General features: G+C 30.6%; 1 protein-coding gene across 4 annotated transcripts in view; it reads right to left on the reverse strand.

The window, feature by feature from the left end:
* LOC106469278 (serine/threonine-protein phosphatase 2A 56 kDa regulatory subunit gamma isoform-like) overlaps positions 1-19,014 on the reverse strand; it is a 96,714-nt gene continuing 77,700 nt past the window's right edge. For all 4 annotated transcript variants that reach the window (XM_013929765.2, XM_013929764.2, XM_022397753.1 and 1 more), the window contains exons 11-16: positions 18,563-18,682; positions 14,266-14,393; positions 11,184-11,285; positions 3,414-3,486; positions 2,662-2,778; positions 1-1,182 (exon numbers count right to left, since the gene is read on the reverse strand). In XM_013929765.2, coding sequence (XP_013785219.1) covers positions 1,042-1,182; positions 2,662-2,778; positions 3,414-3,486; positions 11,184-11,285; positions 14,266-14,393; positions 18,563-18,682 — 681 coding nt within the window. In that variant the 3' untranslated portion in view covers positions 1-1,041. The remainder of the gene's footprint in view (positions 1,183-2,661; positions 2,779-3,413; positions 3,487-11,183; positions 11,286-14,265; positions 14,394-18,562; positions 18,683-19,014) is intronic.

The raw sequence follows: 19,014 nt of genomic DNA on the forward strand, positions 1-19,014 counted from the left end.
ACAACTTTTAAATATTTTTTTATTACCTCATTAGCACAGTATCAGCATAAACACAGCTGTGAAACTCACATTTTAATACTCCATGTAAGTACAGTTAAAACTGGTATGCTTTATAAAGCAAATTAATGTCTTTCAACATTTCAAAACAGCTCTTACTTTTGTTTCATCTTACCTTTGTCAATATGTGTACTCTATTTACATTCGTGCTTTAAATTCTATTATTTATTCTAGCTCTTATCCTTTTTCCTTACCCAAAACAGTACAAAAACTAGCATCTAATACAGGATCTAAGAATTACAATGTTTAAATACTGTTTTTACATTCTCATGTTGTTTATCTGTTGCACAAAACTTAAGCTGTAAGCATCTATCAATGATGTTTTTGTACTTAAACAATTTGTAAGTCCCATGGCACTAGACATACTTCCTGGGTTATTGTATTAAGTAACATGCGAAATCCAATCATTTGGATAATATAGGGCATTATAAAAACAAACAAAACAAGGAGCAGTTTGCTACACTATACATTACGTCCTTTCACCTTATCTTGTGTGGAGTTTTCTATTTTATTTGCAATCCACATGTCAGTTTCACATTTACTACATGCATTCAACACCTTCCTGAAATCTGCATGTTAAAAAGGTAAAACACTGAAATTCATCCTAACCCTGATTAAAACTTAATTAAAAATGTCAGTTTTTTTTCACACACAAAATGTTCCGTTATTTGTTCTGAAAACACAAGTTTGTAATATACTGACAGACTGAAGTTTTAGACGAGTTTTTTAATATAAGTAACATTAACACAAGATTTTACGAGAATAATAAGTTTTACTTAATTTATAACAATGTTTCCAGTTTCCTTGAAAATTAATATACACAAATAATTGTTCCAGAAGAAAACTCTACAAAACGTCACCATTTTCTGAACATCTCAAGTTAATATTGCTGTTCTAATCACTGTTCTAGGGAAGGAAGTAGAGAGATCAGTACAGAAAGTGGTTCTCAGGAATGTGTAGGCAGGTTGTCTGTTCCTAGTTAGTTCAGCTACTTTCTGATGCTGCAGGTTGTAGATATTCATTGGGTCTCTTGTGGTTGTTAAGTGCTTTTAGTGTTAGTGTATCTTGAGGAAGTTCAGATTTCCTACGCAACAAAGGTTTCTCTTTTCTTACCATTTTCTTAACCTGAAAAGATAAAGAGAAGAATTATATGTATTATTAGCTTCTAATATTCCACATTGAAACATTTGGAAGAAGAAAAATGACAACTGCATTAACTGCAGTTGTTCAAAATACCTTAATCCAATAACAGTTGAAGATAAACAAACAGCAACACTACAAATCAACCAAGTTGTTTCCATGTCAAAAATATTTGTACGATTAAATACTTGAACTACTACATAACTGAATCACCGTATTTATGCAGCACTAACACAAGGGATATTTACCAGTATTACACCTACGTGCACAAACAGGACTAACACAAGAGGTATTTACCAGTGTTACACCTAGATACACAAACAGCACTAACACAAGAGGTATTTACCAGTGTTATTACCTACGTGCACAAACAGGACTAACACAAGGGATATTTACTAGTGTTGCTCAAAGAGCACCAGCACAAGGGGTATTTACTATTGTTACACCTACGTGCACAAACAAGACTAACATATGGGATATTTACTATTGTTACACCTACGTGCACAAACAGGACTAACATATGGGATATTTACCAGTGTTACACCTATGTACATAAACAGAATTAACACCAGAGATATTTACCAGTGTTACACCTATGTACAGAAACAGGATTAACACAAGGGGTATTTACCAGTGTTACACCTAGGTACACAAACAGCACTAACACAAGGGGTAATTACCAGTGTTATGTCTAGGTACACAAACAGCACTAACACAAGGGGTAATTACCAGTGTTATGTCTAGGTACACAAACAGAACTAACACAAGGGGTAATTACCAGTGTTATGCCTAGGTACACAAACAGAACTAACACAAGGGGTAATTACCAGCCTACATACATAAAACTGTGTAAATAATTTCTACACGTTTATAATTTCTTTTGTACTCTGTAATCTATCATTTACCTTGTATATTCTGTTCTAAAAATTTACCATTACAACTTTTGTAAATTGTATTTCGTAACTAATATTAAGACAGATCACTAAGTTTTTGTGTCAAGGTATCGAACCCTTATTACAGTTCTCACCTAATAAATTTTAAGCATCTACTATTGTTCTATCATAACTATATTACAGCAAAGAAAAAATACAAAATAAAAACATTTGATAAACTTCTCACCACATTTGCTCAATGTAAAAGTCTAGTTACTAGTAGCACGTCTTCTAATAATGTTCTATCATAATTATATTACAAGAAAGAAAATACAAAATAACATCTGACAAACCTGTAACCTCATTTGCTTGATCTATAACTCTTGTTACTTGTTGCACAGCCTCTACTAATATTCTATCTTAATTATATTATGGGAAAGAAAAGTACAAAATAAAAACATCTGACACATTTCTCATCTCATTTACTTGATTTACAAGTCTAGTTACTTGTAGCAAATCCTCTACTAATGTTCTACTAATAATATTACAGTAAAGGCACACAGAATATAAAAACATCTGACACAATTCTCACCTCATTTGCTTGAGAACCCAACTTTGTGATTTGTAACACATCATCTTCGTCGACTGGAGTTAATGTAGTCGTTTCTTCTTGTTGCTGGACTGTCCCTCCTTTGTTCAAATCACTATACTATTCCAAAGATACACACAGATTTTTAGTATCACAAGAGCTTGACAAGTAATATTTCTTAACAGCTTTAGGATGATTGAAAAGTAGTGCATGTTAGTCACATCTTATTAATTTTCACATTCATCTCAAAGAATATTATGTTAGTACCAAATAAATATTTATTGTCAAGACAATCTTAAATTATTTATTTTGCCACCTTCACAGGGGTGGTGTTGGTGGTTGTGCCATTCACTGTATGTGTCTAACATATACAAGAAATATGCAAAGACGTCTATGCAAGTGTAAGGCACTGAACATCAATTTCATTAGGGTTTCTTGTAGTAAAAGTTTAAATGGATGTCTAACTCAAACTTTTCAATCAAACATTTAGCCATTTAAAGTCAATCTTCAATGAATTTCCCAAATTTCAGTTCCTCACACAAATTTAACATCAAGAAACTCTACATGCTACAAGAATTAATTCTAAATAATCTGACAGGATCCCCTGTGTTTGTGTCTGGTTCTAGCAAACCACGGGAATGGTAGTTGCTAAAACTAGCATGTTTGCAAAAGATATAAAATAAACAACTGCTATTTAGAAAAAAAAATTACTCAGGAAAAATTCACACAGTTAATCAAAAGAGAAAGTTACGTACCTTTGGATTATTTAATGCTAATGTTTCTATTTTTGCCCAGGCTTCTTCTCTATCCTTGTTTCTGTGTTTCTCACTGAAATACAGAAGTTCAAAATCTACTAAAAAAAACAAGCTTTACAAATTTTCAGCAGAATAAACAAACAAAACCAGAATACAGTTCTCCAAGAAGTGAGTTTTCCATTTTAAATGTGCAAAAAAAAAAAAAAAGATCTATCTTAAAATGGTTAAGCCTAACTATATGGTTAAAAACTTAAAATAAAGATTAAATTTTAAACATAAATGTTATTAAGATAGACTACAAGGTAAAAAATATTCAACACTGTTGAGCTAAAAAGAAATCATTACTTAATAGGACAATTACTCTGGACTGTGACAACAATAATTACAAACTGTGGAAGTTTAAGAACAATCACTTTGAACTGTGAAAGTGTAAGCACAATTACTTTGAACATGGTTCCCACACCTTGGGCAGAATGAAATTCCCCAACTTCTTCCAGACCAAAATATGTTATTCCCTGGCTATTTAATCAATGCTTGTAATTTATCAGTGAACTATAACATGCAAAACTAATATTATAGATACACGTTGTATGTTAAGAGTCAAAGTTTGATCAAATATCATTTTGTAAAGTTTCAACATGATTGGTTACGCCATTATTGAATTATTGATACTGTTGCGTCAGCGAGGTCACGTGACTAGTATCGCGCCACTTCTTTCTTGAACCTTCGTGTATTGTCGGGAGATTACTAGATTGGGGGTAGTCTGGTATACATAAGATGGTCACAACGTGACGGGACAATGTGTAGGTAATGAGTAATTGAACTGCAGCCAGAGAGTGTGTGATTGAGTATTGTCGAGCACGTGAGACGTTCTAGTGTTTGTTATAGCGCGACTGTTGAAATTAAGTGTATCGTAAAGTTCTATTCGGAAAGAATAAACCAGTTTTATTTAAGAAAGGACTTGTGTCGCTAAAGTTTCGTCGGAACGAAGTTACAGAAAATTAACTAACGACTGGAGGCGTAACAATACTTTATCAGAGCACACATGGCAAAGGCAGTTTAACCACTTGTTTATGATAATGCATACAGATGAGTTTTTAATTTTAATCATAAAAATGTAATTAGAGCATAAATAACACCACAGGTTTTAATACTTGTGATAATTGCATTGACTTTTAATACATGGAAGAAATGTGTTCACTGTTATAAAATGAAGTGTTCTTTTCATAGCAAAATATTTATTAAAGCAATATTTTCTGTTATTTGTATATGCATAAAATGAAAACAATTTTCAGCTGCTATTCATACACTGCAGTAAACTCATGTTTCTGATACCTATAAAACAAAGATACATGTTAATAAAACTATCCACTGATCCTGAGCATACTGTGCAATTTTCACAACTGCTTTGAAACTGTGCATAAAAGTGCATACACCAAAAATACTGAAGTCTTCATATTAACATGACCATATATTTATCAACTGATCGCGTTACAGAAAATATTTTCAAGTTTACACACATTTTGTAAGTTCTCAAGATCTTCAGATTATACAAATAAGTGGTAAATTCTAATTATACATACAGGGTATTTAATAAACAGAATCAAACTTGCTGATAAAACATCCATTACATTTATAGTTGCATTATAAGTCTATGCCACCACAATCTACAATTGTAAAAAGTATGGTAATTGGCACAGACACAAATGTTACTGCACAAAAACACACTCTTCATTGACAGTAATACTGTAATACAGTATTACACTGCTCAAGTGTCAAGTTCGTCATTTTGTTCTCACATAATGTTGTTTATAACACTAAATAAAAGCTGCTACTAAGTAAAATTTCAACTTATAAGTACACACATTTTTTTTAAATTCTGGTATGGTCCTTGGGTTTAGATACAATGGCAAACATGTCACCCGTACTTGACCACACTATCAATACACAATCTCCGTTTCAAGAATATACGGCAGTCTGACAATTCAAAACAATACCAAATCTATTAACCGTAATTCTGTCAAGCTGAACGTGCTCACCTTCACCTTGTCTTTACTCTCTGCACTCTTAGCATTTTTTAATTTATTTTACAAGTAGTTTCCAAATATACCACTCAGATATCTACTGCAAAAAATTAATTAGATTATTAGGTAAACAAATAACATGAATAACAAACAGCACTGTATCATCAGAAACCCTTACATGTGCCATATTATTAGTTAGTCAATGAAACAATCTATATTGAAGTAATTCTTAAATTTTTTTCCAAAACTTGTTAGCCTCAAATTACTGATATCACACACTGCCATCCATATTTTATTTCTATATAGATTTTCCTTAACTGTCATTGGTGATATTCTACCCTTCACTTGAAAATACTGTCTATCAATGAGTACTGTGAAGTGCTACTATACATTGATATTGTGTACCATAGGCAATGTTTAATGATGTACATTTGTTTTATTAAGAATGAAAACAAAATCACAGATAAATTATTTCATATAATTATTACAGTTACTTTTGATAATTAATTGGGTAAATATAAGTACAGATATGAAATAAATATAATAACTCACCAAAACTGTGTAGATTTATTCAACCTTTGAACTGTCAGGCTTTAGTGAAATAATCAAATTGTTTTCATTTTACATCTTCCAAATCTTTCCAACACAAATATGTCAATGGCCTAATATACCCAGGGTATTATGTGTTCCTTCTATAACTATTGACCTGGAGACTGTTTTATTAATTAAATTTTGAAAATAACTTACTAAAACCTTGTGACAAAAAAGAAAAATGCTTTTAAATTTGTAATATGAAAATAAGTTATTTAATGGAAACAATATCTCTAAATAGTAATTTTTAAGGGTGTTTAGGCTGTTATAAAACAATTCTCCACAACCTAGTATTATGAAAGACAATATGAAGCCTTGTCCACAGCCCTTACACTATTTAAGCAGCAACCTAGCTATTGTTTTCATAACAATATATGGCAAATGAAAAGATTGATGTAGAAAAAGCAATGTTTATTCATAAAATACACATACTCGCATGCTAGTATTTAGTTTTCTGGCCCTAATGATGATTTATTTTTTTGACATCCGTGTCCTAGAAGCATCACTGATTCACATGAAATTAAGATTTTTTTATGGTTTTTGTCTGTAAAATAAAATTCCCTAATGTTTCTCAGGCCAGTAACTTACAATATTAAATTTGACTTTACCTATTTCTGTAACCTATAGGAACCATGCATGAAATTTGATAGTGTAAGAATAATCACTTCAAACTGTGAAATTGTAAGGAAAATCACTTTGAAATATGTATTTTGTAAGGAAAGCCACTAGAAACTGAGAAAGTTTAAAAACAATCATTTTGAACTGTAACAGTGTAAGAATAATCAGTATGCTCTCTGGCAGTGTGTTTTCATAACATGATTGACCCTTTCAAGTGTTCATGACATATTCTCCAGCAGTTTTATTTCTATTTATTAGTCTCTGGCAGCTCTCACCTCTTAAATTGTGTATATGAGAGTTACAAAATTCCTCGTATCTGTGGTTGAACTTATATTGACCAAACTAGTAGAAATTTAAAGTTTAGAATCTAGGAACATAAAAATGTGGTAGAAACATACAAAGTAAATGAATTTGTATTAGAATAACATGTGGCAGAAACATCTCATGTTAAAGACTGGAGTAACACTAAATCAATAAATAAGGTAGAATTTAAATTTCAATTAAATATCAGAGAAACTATCAAAATTTGAAAAAAATATAAAGATATCGCATTAAACAACGAAGCTGGTTCAGACCTAGAAATAATAAAGTAGTGGGCAGATGTTTTGTAACTCTGGGTCATTTAAGCCTAGGTGGCACTACAGGAATGTAAGTGATTATGTGGGTGTACAAGTCCTAACCATACCGTAACCACTACTCCTCAAGATGGTGTCATAGAACACTGAAACATATGTAGTCTTTTAGAGCAAGTCTCTGTTTTAATAACTATTTATTGTGTAATGATTTTAACATTGTATACCTCTAACAGTGTTTACATCTAGACCTCTGGCTGATTTTAGAACATGTTTGATCGCTGGAGTGTTTACGCCTTGATTTCTTACAGTATTTACGTCTTGGTCTGTGGCAGTTTTCCTTACCTGCTTTATCTCTTGCAAAGTTTATTTGTTGGTTTCTTGTAGCATTCATGCTATATTTCTATTACAAAAATGTTTCATTTGCATAATCTCTAGAACCTCCTAAAAGGATATCAAAAACTTTTTAAAGATAAATGTTTATATTTTGTTTTTCATTTTCTCTAACATACCACTAACTATATATTATCATCAGTGTACAATGCAATGAAATAATTAAAATTAGAAAACAGAACAAAAATACATACCTTTTAATTTTTTTGTAGAATATCTTTAAAGATTTTCCTTTCATTATATTTGTAATTTCAGGAATTTTCCTTTTCACATGTAGTTAATTTTTAATGTTTTATTTTCCTTTCTTGTCCTTTAATAGTTATCATTCACTATGACACTAGTCAACGGTGCCCTTGAGGCTTATTACAGTGTTTGTAATTTCAGGAATTTTCCTTTTCACATGTAGTTAATTTTTAATGTTTCATTTTCCTTTCTTGTCCTTTAATAGTTATCATTCACTATGACACTAGTCAACGGTGCCCTTGAGGCTTATTACAGTGTTTTTGAGATACGTGTGCAACCCTTCGGCAAAATTTTCGTTTAGCCCGTAATATCGTAAACCTTTAGAATGGATGCTAAGTATGATGAATGTTGAAAAAATATTTAAACCTTTTGATTATGCATTTTAAAACATAACTAAAATATAATAGTAAAACCTAAATACAATTTAAACTGCATCTTCAACTATAACATATTTAGGTAAGAAACAACCGTAAGTTGATCAAGCAGCCAACAATACTACCTGTCAATTCCATGTACTCCATGATGACTACTGGCTGCCAATTTCAAAATAACCTTTGTTAGATTATAGTGAAAAATGATCTCTTTCTAATGACAATAAGCATATGTACGTAACATTTACATGTAGGCTATAAAGCTCAAACAAATCTGTTAAAGGTGAGCATGGCATCTGTCAAGGGTTGAAAAAATGTATTAGTTGTTTTAACTGTATTCATTCAGAGAATTTTGAAATGTGCAAGTCAAAAGTTATGTAAAGATCTTATTGTTTAGACATACCTCTACTCAATTAGCATTGTATTATTGATGATACAGAGAGCCAAAGTAGAGAATTTTTCATACCTAGTTGGTCATGTAACAATACATCTGAAGTTTTGAGTAGTTTTTAAAGATTTATTTTGAAATAAAGGACTTAAAACTAAGATAAAATAAAACTTTGAATCATAATATACATTATAATATTAATTTCTTTCATTTACATCAGGTGTTTAAATTTTGAATGTAACACAGTGGCTTGTGCAGAAAAGCATTTAAAGGGGCACCCATTGCAAAAGGGTTAATATACCTTCATAAAAACTGGGAAGATTTTGCTAAAGAATACATGTATTTTGTACGCCAAGAATGAGGTTACTTTTATCAAGTACTTCCAAAAAAATTCGTTATTAATTTATTGTAGTTTATTCGCACTCAAGACTGAATAGTTTGAATGCAAGGTGATTTTCATGCTAAATACAAAAATACTTTTTATATCTTATAATTTTCAAATTTAATTTGCATAACCCCTAGAACCTATTAAATGAATATCAAAAGTTTTTAAGGTAAATATTTATATTTTCCTTTTTCACTTTCTCTAACATATTATGGTATCGTCAGCAGAGATACTTTAGCCTTCAGCAGAATGTTTTTGTGGTCCCTTACTAGGCTCCCATTTGCGAACTGAGGAGGAGTTGGGTTATATTAAAAAAATTATTGAACCTTTAAAGTATGCATTTTAAAACATAAATAATATATAATTAATTAAAGTATAAATACTAAAACATAAATACAATTTAACTGTGCATCTAACTAACATATTTCTAGGTGAGAAACAACATTAAAGTGTTAGTGAGGACAAAAGCAGAAACAATGCTAAGAGCAGCTTGACTAGTTCTCTTGGAATTCTTTCTGCCAATATCAAATTAACTACTGGGAGATCGTATTTCAAAATGTGGTCTTTCTATTGGTTATAAACATCTAGCTCCAATAAATATGATTGGCTGAGAAATCGCAACTATGTGTAGAACATTGACACGGCTTCTGTCAAGATTTCTAAGAAATTTATTTCTTCTTTCTCTGAATGTACCCTAAGGAGCATTAAAGAAGGGTGTTTAAACAACGCAATTAATCTAGTTTCTGTCTATACAAAGTACAGTGTACATGAAGTTACATTGACTAAAGAAAAGTAAGCTTGTGCATCACACGATAACAAAACTGAAGTTTAAAAATGTTTTAAAGGTTTCTTTTGAAATAAATGAATGAAAACTTTAATAATATAAAACATTGCATCATAATGTACATTATAATGCTAATTTCAGTGACATAAATCCATAGTAGTTTCATAATTAAATTTTGAATGTAAGTCATTAAAAGTTCGCATCATGTGGAGAAATACACAGAAAGAAGGGACCTATAACCATAGGGTTAACAGGACTGATTGAGAAGTAGATGAAAAAAGTGGCAAATTTCCTCATATCCAAACTTTTCTTTACCAGTTTTATCACAGTCTTTTCTTAAATTACTGGTAAATGTCTATTGAATTAAGCCAGAATTCTGCAGCAAAAGCAAAACTGTGGTGTAAATGATCGCTGTGGATTTATTTTGTAATTACTTTTAAATTCACTCAAGTACACAGTATATGATCAACTGATGTCACCAGGTAAGTGCTAAATTATGATTTATTGTTGTTAATATTCTGCACTGCAATTGAGCTGCTGCTATTTTTTGAAATTGCACTTTTCAAACAGGAAATTAAAATTCTTTACTTTTGAAAAAGTTACTCCTCCACAATTTCCTAATAAAGAGGAAATATTTAGTCCAAAGAAACAAGAATTTCCTCCTCTCACGAGGAAATTTTATTCTCTTCTTCTTAGAGATAACTCGATTATCCTCCATGCTTCAAAAATTATTTGCCTGGGTTAATTCAAGCATACTATTTCTCACCGTATTTTTAATTATTTGCCCAAATTTAATTGAACGTTATTATGTATTACAATCTGTGCTCACTAAATGGCATTGTATGTCTTGATCTCTATTGAATTTATTCTGAATTATGTATCATAAACAATAAAACTGGTGCTTTACTGTAGTTTCATTGAAATAATATGTCATATATAAATCCAGATATGTAACATTTATTTTTTGTGCATAAATATAGTAACAGATCATACAAGAACTTGTTTCATTAATATATAAGCAAAGGCTAACAAAAAGTGAAATAAAAAGCCTGACTTTTGTTTAGGTCATTTCCAAAAGAGCCTAACATAGAAGGAGTTAACAAGAAAATTTTCAATAAATTTCATTTCATCCTTTTGTTATGAGGACATTTTTACATGAAGTGAACAAAATCCCTGGTTTGTTAGATTAAAAACTTACTGACTTGCCTTTAGGTCCACACAGATTTTATATCTAGGATTTCTTACCCCATGGCAGAGAAACAAAAAACCGATCTGGAAGAGGCTTGAAGTACAATTTATAACATTTTGTGCAGTCAACAAACAGTCTCTCATTCATTTCCATGAATGACTTCAGTGTTGTACATCAGATCATGGATAATGTCTCAGTTTACATCAACTTACTTTTGTCGCTCCTGCTTATAGTTCTGCACACATTCATCAAACAACTTCTGGTTTATCTCCATAAACAACTTCAGGGCATTGTAGATTAATCCATGGATGGTTCTGACAACAGAGAATGAAGAACTTTAAGTACAGTTACACTTTAAATAAACTCAAAACATGAGAAATTATGATTACCAACAACTTTTTTCTAATAAATATTAACAGTTGGGAGTCAAGTTTTCAATGACAAGATATTAACTTGAAGTATATACACATGCCTGAATCAATTCTTATGTCATTTGTTCTCCTATTTTTGAAAGTTATGCATTATTTGATAAAATTACACTTTCTGGCTTTATTTTAAGAAATTCACAACTCCATTATACAAACTATTCCATTCATAAGGAAATATTTTCTGTTTGGCCTATTAATTAGTTATTTGTTCTACTAAAGAAAGTGGTTTTATTTATTATCTAAGGTGTTCTTATTTGGCCTATCAGATAAAGCACTTCTATGTGAAAATGATACTATTTGATCTATTAAACAGTGTTACCTATTTGGTCTATTAGATAAAGCATTTCTATATATTCTATTTACACAATAACATAACTTAAGGACAACAAGGTATGTGTTGATCTATCTAAATCATTCCATCCACTAAACTAACTTAAACTATAAAACAAAAAGCAAAACAAATTTAAAGGCAACCCTTATCATTCAAATGTGTTTCAAGCCTTCAAATCAGCAACATATTTTAAAATGAAAAGTTGATAAGTATTAAATAAATTTAAATTACCATTTTTCTTTTTAGAATGACTACATGTTGTAACAGACCATTACACAATATACTTTCTTACAGCCAAAGCTAACAAACATTTCAAATCTGGGTCCACTTAGTTTTATTACTTTACAGCTGCACTTAGACCCTCTCAGAGTAGGCTAAATCTTTTTATCACATCTGGACAGCTTTGTGTAAAGAAACACAACATAAAAGTTCTAGAGATTATGCAAATGAATTTTGAAAACTGTAAAATTTAAAACAGTATTCTTAATAAGAAATTCACCTTGCACTTGGACTGACTCAGTGAAGGCTTCATAAATTCAGTCAAGTCTTTTGTAAAAATAGTTTTTATGTACAACAGGCTATTGACATCTACTATAAGCTCGCCAAATCTCCTGAAGATACACTGATTACATTAAAAGTTATATATATGCATAGTTTTATGGTAACATGGTGGTTACAAGCTCAGTCCAAATGACCGACCTGGTGTATGGAGAGTTAATGTTCCTATTTCATTAGGTACAGATAGATTTCCTGTTTGGTCTACTGAATATAATGTTAATATTTGGTCCAGAAAAGATAATGTTTCTATTTGGTATGGTAAAGACAGTGGACCTATTAAGTGTGGAAAAGATAGTGTTTCTGTTTCATCTATTCAAGACAATGTTTTTATTCGCTCTATTGAACTGATTTTTCCTATTTTTGTCTATAAAAATAATATTTCTATTTGTTTCTTTACTACACCACACACACTGATAGAACATGTTCATAACACACGAGTAATCCTCATTATATCATGCACATTAATGGAATATGTCTGTAATCCAACATGAGTAATCCTTTTTAGTTAAGCACAAAGCTACACACACACTGATGGAACATGTTCATCATAAATTTCTGCCAATAAATTTGGTAACAGACTGTAGATTATAATTCAAATTTTAATATTATACCTTACTCAATTTCTTAATATAGAAGTAAATATTAAAAAAACACAGTTAAACATCAATTTTTGTGTGTGTCAAGTGGTATGTTGAATGCAGCACTGGTTCAAATTAGATTTTGTGATGTCGAAGTACTAAGTCTATAGTTTCATACAAATTAGGAACTCAAATTACTGATATTGACAAGTTATTTGCTAAGATATTGCCCATATAATAAATCAAATACAGTGGCACCCTGCCCACCTCTTCCCATTTTTGGAAACACTCCCTTGTATATACGACATGGATAACCAATCAGAAGCTCAGAATGTCCCCTAGTGGCTTTCTTAACCGCTTTAACGTGTTTGGATGCCAATTCTTTCTTTTGAACCAAGATTTCAAGGAGGTAGGGTTTGTCTTTAGTCTGCTCAAAATTTCATATTTCTTTTAGACTGAAATACGGCTTAGTTACTAAGCTTGATAAATCATAGTGGAATTCTATGGTATTGATATAGTAAATTACGATTTTTTGGTTATTCAACTGTATATATAACCTAAAAAAAAATCATTTTGTTCATATCCTCCACATGCAAAATTTTAAAAGGCTTAGCAACCAAATACAAAGGTCATAACTGGAAAAGATAATTGTTTGATTTACTTCTTTACTGTTCTATGTTTTAAGAAAAATAAGTTCAAGAACTTATTTCTAATGTATTTTACAAAATACAAGTCTACTAAAATACAGCCAAGACAGGTTATTTTGTAAAGACTAAAGGTCAGTTTTATATTATTGGCTATGGTAATATGAGTGCACATGCATCATGTCATTGTAACTTCTGTATCGTTAGCCAGGCACAGCTGAAAGGTCAATATAATAAAAATAATAAATGTATAATATTATGAGATTTAATCTATTTGGTCTAAACATTTATGTTTTCCTGTTATAATCTGTAGCCACTCTAGAATTAAAAGGCATAATTTATATGTATTTCCTAATTTTTTAACGTGGTTACGAGATCGGTCAAATTGACCAAACCCTTACAGAGATTCATTACTGAAAATAACAGATAAAATATAAAGTTTTTTCTTAAGAAATGTTTGATAACTATCTCGACAATATAATGATTTCACATGTGAAATTGCAAAATTTTCTGATGCATAAAAGTATTTTTAATTTTAAAATGAAAATTACTTTGCACGTTGGATAGGCAACATGCGAAAAGAAAAAAAGGTACGAGTAAAACATTGCTTTACAAACCTTAAAGCTTACATAAAACACAACATACAAGAAAATCTTACTTGTTCCAGTGAGGCTTACATAAAACACAACATACAAGAAAATCTTGCTTGTTCCAGTGAGGCTTACATAAGAAAACAATATAAAAGAAAAACTTACTTGTTCCAGTGTGACTTCGAGTTCCTATACAGTGCTGGAAACATAATTGGAAGAATGTCACTAGCATTATCACTAATTAAACTCATGATGTATTCATTGTTCCAGTAGTACAGAGCTCGTTCTGCAACCTATTGAGAAAAAAGAAACCAAACCTAAATATACTATTTTGTTAACACAACAGTAATTTATCTTAAAATTCAGGTTCAGTGACTTTGAGGTTATATCCCTTTCGCTGCAGGCAGGTTAAAGAGCACATATCCTGACCTTTAAATTTAAATTGACAGTTTATAATTCAAATTTGAATATTATACATGTTTTAGTTTCTTATTCTAAAAAATAATATAAAGAAAAAAATGCTAAATATCAATTTTTGTTTGTCACATAGCACCTCCTATTGTCTTATTGATCAGTTTATATTTTATTACACCTACCATACAACCTGTACAGAGGTTAACAAATTACAAACTCTATTTTGAGATACAGACATGCTAGAATATATAATAAGTACCTTCCACCACTTTGATTTGCTGAGGTGTCAGTATATTTAGCCAATCTAGAAGAATGGCTCCTCCCACTACTCCATTATTTTGAAACCTCTTGTTTAGTTCCACCCATCCCTTTTCACTAAGTGTTTACTACCAAGTGGAAGCACAGTTTCCTGTGTATGTATATCTGACAGTCATTTGTAAATAGCTTGAAGGAGAAAGTCATAATTTCACCAAAACTGTTGTTGTTGCTCTGAACAGGTATGAGATTTTTTAAAATTCATATATATAGCTCATTTAGAAACCCAGATAAATTACAGGGGCTTTGTGTGCACTAATATAGTAAGTTGATTATTATTTTGTTCCCTAAAATATATATTTGAAGTCTACAAAAATTAATCTCTCTTCAGCCTCCACCTAGAAGAATAAAAAGGCTTACAGTGAGGCTTAGCATGTATAACACACAAGCACAAAATCTTATAACACCGTAAGTACTTGAAATCTTCATTTTTCAAAATATTTTTTTTATTATCTTATATTTCAATAAAAATAACTAAAATTTAAGCATTTGTGAATAAATAATATTTATTGGTTGATGAATAAGTTTGCTGAAAGGGAAATATGATTTTATAACTATATGCACAAATATCTTTGTATGCCTATACATGTACCACTAAATTCCAAACATCCCACAAAGATGACCAACACTCAAACACCTGCAATGTTTTTTGGATTGGCTTCGAACCATATAACGAACATTTTCACAGATTCAAAGTGCAATCTTATCAGTCTGGGGAATTCTTGTTGTAAACACTGTAGGATACATAATCTGATAAATTCCACATCGTGTTCTTAAAGCAGTGGTCAAGTAGGCTTATTTCTTTGTACATGCTTTGTTGCTCTTATGAGTATCACAGAACGGTGTCACACAAACAGTCCAATGACACAATTGGTGATTTGTTGCTTTATTTTCAGCAGATTTCTACTTCAGTCGTTAACAGTAAAACTAAATGCAAAATGTTTAGCAGTTAAAACTCTCAAGAGAAGGACTTTGAAATTTCTTGACCAACAATAAAGAAAAAAATGGTACAACTGTTCATTTTATTTCTGATTTTACAACTTTTCATTATACTTTGATGATTTGTCTACTGGCTGAAGAATTGAATATATTCTTAGGATAGAGGTAATAACACATAAAATATAAAATTTTATTGAAAAAAAAATGTTTTATATTTAGGAGGTTTTTGAGGTTACAGAAATGAAATTTGAGATTTTTGAGACAAAGTATTTTAAACCCTTAATTCACAATTCCCTTTACACTTGGACAAGTCAAATAAAAAATTCGATATGTTCACGGACAAATCATGAATAAAAATACTTCATTGAAATAACTGATGTTTTGTGTATAAACGACATGTAATGTTTACTAAAAGTCTTCCAAATTTTGTGAAGATACACAATGTATTAAAAGTTATAGTGTGGAAATTATAAGTACAAAGTGGTTATGAGGTTGGTCAATTCGGCCGATCTAATGTTGAGAGAAATATTACACAATATGCACTTTGATATACTATTACATAATAAATACTTTGGTAACGATTTCATACATTAACCTCTGCATGGGCATCCTCTAATATAGCATAAAATCATCCCCGATAATCCATATTTTAATAGCATACATGTTTTAAGTTTTTAATTTTACAAGACAATATTTAAAAAAAAACCCTGAATTTCCCCTAGTGTGACACATTTTCTCTAGGTATCTTCTCTTCTCTATTTAATCCACCAACCCTACAATAACTACAAAATGAAATGTAAATTACTCACTATAAAATCATCACTGCTTAGACAAACCACAATTTTTATTGCCTTAAATTTTGTTTGGTTACAGAGCTATTAATTAGAAAATCAGACCCCTCCTACCACACCCACCTGTCACATCCTCTCTTTTAGGATTTGTTAATAGTTCTCTCTTACATTTAATTATACATTACCTATAACCAATAGAAAGCAAAGGTTTTCATCTATTAAATGACATATTGTATAACATTCTGTTCTGAACAGATAAGTGTCAATTTAACTTATAATACACAGTTCATTCCCATGGGAAACTTAATGACTAGCTTGGATGACTTTGTAATGGCTCTTGTCACATAGTTAGAGATTAGGGGAATTGTTTACTTTTTGCATATTATTAGTCTATGTACTTTGATGCATTATTTAATTAAATAAAAATTATTTAGTACATTACTACCATCAGAAGGAGGGTTAAGTTTCATCGACAATTGACAGGAAGAAAAAAGAAGATTGGATAAGTACTTTATTTCTTGTTTTTCATGTTTATTCTTTATTATTATAAAAGTAACTAAAATGTAAGAATAGGGATCTTTTTGGGTTAGTTAAGATTAGATTAGGTAAAATAAATAATAATAATATATAAAAATGTTTCACGAGGCACACATGCGAGCAGCTCTTAGTAGCTTGTGGGCAATGTAATTCGATAGCGTAACGTAAGCTCTACATTTCCCAAGTGATTTACAACTTATAATGGTACAAATAGTAGTTAGAAACACTTTCAAAGGGCAGAAATACAATAAAATTTAAGTATAAATAAACATAGTGTCGTGTTACAATTTGAAGTCATTCTAGAAAGAAAAAAAGGGTAATTTCTAGGTTGGTTAAATTGTCCAACCTTTTATATAGTTAGGGTAGAGAAAATAACAGAAAAACATAGTTTTACTGAAAACAAACGTTTGAAATTTATTTAGGAGGTTTTTGAAATTACGCAAATTAAATTTTTGAGATGAAGAAAAGTATCTTTAATCTCAACATGAAAATCACATTGCACTCGGACTAGTAAAAAACGACTTTATATATCCCCAGACAAATCTTTTAGTTTATTAAAAATACTCAACTGAAAATCTGATTTTTTTTATATGTGAAAGACCTATAATGTTTACTGAAATTCTGCCAAATTTAATGAAGAATATACACACTATATTAAAAGTTAGTAATATTAAAACTATTCTGACTTTAAACGAGTACAAAATGGTCATGTGGTCGGTCAATTCGATCGAGCCCGTGTAGAGAGAGTTAAGCACCATTATTGTTATAACAAAATGTTAAAATTGTTACTCCAATGCTATTTAGCACACAAGTCTTCACATATAATTTGGAACTTTGAAAAATGTTTCTTAAACCACTAACTTTACGTTGCTGTAAACAAAACTTTTGAAGTTAATGACCATTAACCTGCTTCTACTTTAAACTATTCACAAGGGTGTTCTCTAATTCAACAAATTGTTTCCATACTCACAAGGATGTTCTCTAATCTAAATAATTATGTTTCCACTCTCACAAGGGTGTTCTCTGATCCAAATAATTATGTTTCAACACTCATTAGTGTGTTCTCTGATCCAAAGAATTTTGTTTGCACACTCACAAGGGTGTTCTCTGATCCAAATAATTATGTTTCAACACTCATAAGTGTGTTCTCTGATCCAAAGAATTTTGTTTGCACACTCATATGGATTTTCTTTGATTTAGAGAATTATGTTTCCACACTCATAAAGGTGTTTTCTGATCCAGAGAATTATGTTTACACACTCATGAGGCTGTTCTCTGATTCAAATAATTGTTTCCACACTCATAAAGGTGTTTTCTGATCCAGAGAATTATGTTTACACACTCATGAGGCTGTTCTCTGATTCAAATAATTGTTTCCACACTCACAAGTGTGTTTTCTGCTTCAATTAATTCTGTTTTCAAACTCATCATTCAACTACAAAACTACTTAAACTTCTAACACAAACCTGAAAATGTGGAGATGAAACACATTTAGCGATCTGTCTAAATAATGGAACCATAACTTTGGTGAATTCTGCTGGTTCTATTACATCCAGGATTTCTTCTAATTCACTGAGAAACATGACCTACAATAATAATAAGCTTTAGAAACTATTATAGTAACTACAGAAAATGTTTACAACTATCGTTCTACTTTAAATGTAAGATTAAAAAAATAACACTTTTTAACAACACCTGTAATGAAAATGTGAAATAAAACTAAAATGTTATAATTTATTGCCTATATTCTCTTTTCTAGCTTATTCAATGTTCAATGAATGCTGTTTAAAAGAAAAGATACATCAAGTCTTTAGCACGAACTGCAAAAGGAACTTAATGTTACTTGAAGCTAATAACTAGTGTTCGTGTACATAAAATGTACTTAATGTTACTTGAAGCTAATAACTAGTCTTCGTGT

Source organism: Limulus polyphemus, unplaced genomic scaffold, assembly GCF_000517525.1.
Source record: "Limulus polyphemus unplaced genomic scaffold, Limulus_polyphemus-2.1.2 Scaffold3392, whole genome shotgun sequence".
In the NCBI taxonomy this organism is placed as follows: domain Eukaryota; kingdom Metazoa; phylum Arthropoda; class Merostomata; order Xiphosura; family Limulidae; genus Limulus; species Limulus polyphemus.